Raw genomic sequence first — 5,015 nt, 5'->3', positions numbered from 1 at the left:
CCCCCCCTGTGTCTTCTTTGACATATGTAGTTGGGTACACACGCTGATGCGTAATGAAATTGTCTTCATGGCCGTCGATATGAAATTCAATACGGCAAGGGGAAATGGTTCTATTTTTGTGTTCAAACATAGGGATGAAGCGGAAGCAAGGATATCGAATCAAGAAGAGTGCTTGTGAATTTACTAGTATATAGGTTGTTTGAGAAATTGGTTTTGTCGATGGAGCCGGTTAGCTTGAACAAAGAGAACAGATCTAAAATTCACTGTGATCGATTTTTCTTTTGGTCCTTGATACCTTTGAGCGATGGTACTGCCGACTAAAATAGAGACTCTACGCTGTCATCGTTAGCCTTATACATATGTACAGGGTACTCGTCTACCTCTATTAAAAAAATGGTGGAGGGTGATTTTTATTCATATTTAAAAAATTTTAGCAACTAATTCGCGTATGCTCTATCAAATGGTCGTAGTTAGTAGTTCGCAATCGGAAATAGGAAATTAATAATGACACTTGGTATTTGTTATTACATATTCGAGTTTTGCGTAAGAAAATATAAAAGTTTTGTCTCAAATATTGCTTCCATTATACAGAAAATGATTTCTAATTATATTCTTCTAAGTTCAGAGTTCAATAAACTTCTAAGTTTATAACTGCTGCAATTCCTGTCGGCATTGAATTTACTAAATTTGAGGTTTACTTTACTTAGGTTTTATTTACTAATCTTGTTCCACTTTCCCTTCAGTGCAATTTTTTAAGCTCTGTTTTGAAGAAATTTCATGTTTTCTGATTTGTCGTTCTAAATAATCCTACAGGTGTTTTATAACATTGATATCAGGAGATTGTGGCGGAGTTTTCAGATACGCTGGTGTGTTGTATGTATAGCATCCACATCCTGGTATTATACGCAGTATGCTTCGGATCGTTACCGTTCATGAAAACGAAATCATCTTTAACATCCATTTTCTCTACACCGGGATCAAGATTGCGTTTCAAAATATCAATATAGACCCTGTGGTTCATTATTCTATCAATAAATTCTAATGAACCAACATCAGCTGCACTCATGCAGCCCCAAACAAGTATTGGACTTCCACCGTGTTTGTCTGTAGCTTTTAAGTTTTGTAGTTTCAATACTGTATTTTTTTTCTTCAAACTGTAGTGTCCATCAGACCCAAAAATGTTGAACTTACTTTCGTCTGTGATCACTTTATTCCAGTACTCCACTGGTGTAGTTACATTATTATTTGCGAATTCTAACCTTTTCTTTCTATTCGTTCCACTTACGAAAAATTCTGGCTGTAAGTGTCATTCGGCGTTAAGGGAATTCCGCCTAACAATACCTACAAGATTTATTGAAATATTTCATTTAAAATATTGAAGCACTTCGAATTAAAACGAAAGCAACGAATCCGTTAAGTTTTCATTCTCCAAGCTATCTGGCAAGCCGTTTCTACTAAAGACTAAAAGATATTCTCGTTTCTGTTTAAGAAGTAAATGCCACTCAACTTTCGCCAATTTCTTACTTCGCGAACAACTTTTAATCTTTAACTTGAAACGGGACGGTGTACAGCTACCAACTTCCAACGCTTGTTCCACTTATTTTCTTCCACTCTGAATCCAAACCCGATTTTTTCTTACAATGTTGTTTAGTATCTGATACAACTGTCAGAAAGCAAAATAAAGGAAATATTCGAAATCGTCTTATGCATAAAAAAAGTGTAAAGCTTACTCGGAGCTTTGCATTCACAAAAGAATGACCATTTACCGTAGATAAAATTCGAGTAGAATTACGATTCACAATGAATGTTAACCGTTAGATCCGAATCTTTTCGTATCGCAATTTCACGGAAGGGTTCCGGGCTGGGAAAATATGCTAAACAAGTGGAAGAGGTTGGTCGACGCAGGAATACCCGTTGCGTCAGCGGTTTGATGAATTTTCATAGGGGAAAACTTACCCTGTAACCCCCCAAATGTTTGACCAGACACGTAAAAACTGCGTCCCTTCCGAGTGGTACCGTTAGATTCATGATAGGACCAGCGAATTCGGGTGCGAAAGCGCCGCCTGAAACAGATGATACCACGCACGTGCATGAGAAAGAAGGCTCACGGCGAATTTGCATATCTTGCTCCGCTTGCGATTCAGCGGTATACGGTGTTCGTTCTGCAAAAGTTGTATGTAGACAGACGCAGTTAACAAAGAAGAATAACCGAGGACAACGCAACGGAAACGAGAAACGGGATATGATTATGTTCAGTTTCGTTTGAACGAAAGGATCTCGCTGTTGCCGTTGCGATGAGTAGGAAAATGGCGGGGGTTGGGGGGAGGTTGGGTGATTGGAGGCGAAACAAATCAATCGGCTTGTTTCAATTAATTAAAACGCATGATAACGGCACAGTTTTTGTTGTTAATTTCTTTGTAACCGGAGCGTTACGTGGCACCGAAACGAAGGGAAATGCGACACCGGTAAAGGATCGATGGGAGGTTTGCCGTTGTGTTATTTCGGAAACGAACGCCGCGCGTTCAAGTGCGCGTATTATGTTTCATATTTAATACCGTTGTTAAATTATTTGGTGCTTAACGTGCTACGTTATTTATTATTTGATAGCCCGATACGCACTGCACGGCTGCACAAATCTCGGAACGTTTCGAATATTTTTTGCCGTTGTATGTATCACGCTACTCTGGCGCTCTTTTTCCCTTCCCTCAATGCGCGTCCGCTGGGTACGCGTGTATTTACGACAACCTATTGTCCAGCTACCTGAATGATATTTGCAATCCCGTTCTTGTATACATTTCTATACCTCGACATTATTTTCAAGGGAAAATCTTAGGGAAAATACATATAATCTCTGGAACTGTCAATTGAATTTCAAAAATATCATTCTTAATACTATTTTTTTTGGACAAAGTAATCACTCCGGGTAACTCTAAATTGATTATCTTTAACTCAGATGGTTAAAATTATATATGGAGAAAATGAAGTCCGGAATTGAAAATTCAAAATGTACACGAAACGGTAAAACACGAAGATTGATCGGTCATGATGTGACGTTGCATGGCAACAAGTGGGAAATGGTACGGGAAATTTAATATCTATTGATAGAATACTCGATAAAATATTTAAATAATTTAAAGGAAGTCTCTTAAATTTGGATTATTGAACGACTTCTACTTCCGACACGATAACGATCCGGAACACACTGGCTCTATTGTAAAAGAATGTATCATATACAGTGTGTCTCACAAACTCTGTCTTAACTCAAACTTAAATATTTTGGTTATTTCAAACAATACGAGAAAATGTCACTCACAGATGTAGGCTTTAAGAAACTACATAATATCGTGTAAATTATATTTTTGTAAGTGGAGGCGTAGAGAAGATATAGCGAAGATATAGATATTTGTAGTAGTCTAGGTAAGGGAGGATATCATGTCACATTCAATTTGATAAGGAACAATGACAACTTATGATAAGGAACAACAAATTGAACATCGCGCATTGAACCCGCGCCCAGCCATGGCAGTGGTAGCTCGGATCGTGGCGCTCGGCCGTTGGTCAATACAGGCCTTACGCTCGCTCTCATTGATCAGTGTTTTTCCTTAATAATTCAAAAACCATGCCTCACTTTGCATTTTACCAAAGGAAATTGTTGTTCAGAAATACCTCCAGAGTCACCCCTTTTCGACTCTAACATTTTTTCTGGGACACCCTTTATAAATTCAAGATTTTCCGAACACTTCATATCCGGAGAAAACATTTGCAAAAATCTACCGGAAGTGCTGGTAAGCAGTGGTAGAGAAACACGCGGAGTGCTAAAGGTTAAATAATATAAGTAACGTTCAAATGTTTTTGTGAGCCACTCAGTGCCTGTTTATAATAAGTATAACTATTACTTACATTGTCAAATCATTTTCATAAGGCATAATCTTTGCAATTTTCCCTTGCTATAGATGCCGAACAGTTTTGAAATTACCAACCAATTAATTTAATATACACTAATTTGTTCGTTAAAATTTGCAAATGCAAACGTTTGGACACTTTCGTAAGTCACCGTAAGTAACTGTGCAACAGCAGCCTAAAGAGAATTCCAAACCATGGAACGCGCACAGTACCGAGATACACGAAGAACGTAGGAACTGATTACCCGTTATTCACTTTGTGCAACGGGTAAATGTCTATAGCATAAACGCAGTTATTTACAGTTGCCTACGGAAACGGAACGCATATTGCGTTAATGTTGATGTACAAATTTATTCGTAAGAATGTGAACGCTCCATTCCAAGGTGTATAAGCGGGCTGCTCGTAGGAACATCTAGTCGTAGGCGTATGGACGCTTTGTATCCGCTCGATGCAGTTACACATCGAATTTCATGTTTCATTTTCGTGGTGCAACGTGCAAGCGCAATTTGATACTGAATAAACGAACCGTATCTGCGCAATACCTGCAATATTAAATGCCTCGCATTTCTTGCGATATTAAACGGCATTCGATTAGCCCTTAACCCACCCCGCCGCTACCTTTCTTCATCGATGCATTCTAAAATCATGTGTCTATCCCTTATGCACCATTACGTGGATTTTAAGAACGCATATAAAAATTGTGGAATTTATTAACAGGAGGAATATTAATTTTATTATAGTTTAAAAGCAGCCAAGTTATTTAAGGCTTTTTAAAGGAACTCCTGTAAAGAGCTTATTATGCGTAGCTTCTATAGTTTATTTTTTGAGACAACAGATACTATCGTGCTGGGTAGAGATAATGACCCTTACTTGGAATAATCACCAGAGTCATTATGCTAGTGTCTTAAACATTCATCGATGTTGTAAGGGATCCGATGTTACAAACCTCTCTCTAGATGATGGAGCGTTCTAATTAAGATGCAAAAGATTGATCCAATGTCTCCTTAGCTTCATCAATATTACTCGATAAACTTATTAAAGATGTATTGGTTATACAGTCAATCTCAAAAGTTGATGTACCTTAGAATAACGCATTTCCTATAATTAAAAAG

General features: G+C 37.8%; 1 protein-coding gene across 1 annotated transcript in view; it reads right to left on the bottom strand.

The window, feature by feature from the left end:
• Positions 1-5,015, bottom strand: part of LOC108621913 (uncharacterized) — a 55,294-nt gene that overhangs the window by 6,815 nt on the left and 43,464 nt on the right. Inside the window, exon 3 of the mRNA XM_018019515.2 lies at positions 1,957-2,063. Coding sequence (XP_017875004.2) covers positions 1,957-2,063 — 107 coding nt within the window. The remainder of the gene's footprint in view (positions 1-1,956; positions 2,064-5,015) is intronic.

This window comes from Ceratina calcarata, unplaced genomic scaffold (assembly GCF_001652005.2).
Source record: "Ceratina calcarata isolate Rehan_Ccalc_2016 unplaced genomic scaffold, ASM165200v1 scaffold188, whole genome shotgun sequence".
NCBI classification, from domain to species: Eukaryota; Metazoa; Arthropoda; class Insecta; order Hymenoptera; family Apidae; genus Ceratina; species Ceratina calcarata.
Note: the sequence above shows the minus strand (reverse complement) of the source record. Positions and strands in the feature narration are given on the sequence as shown.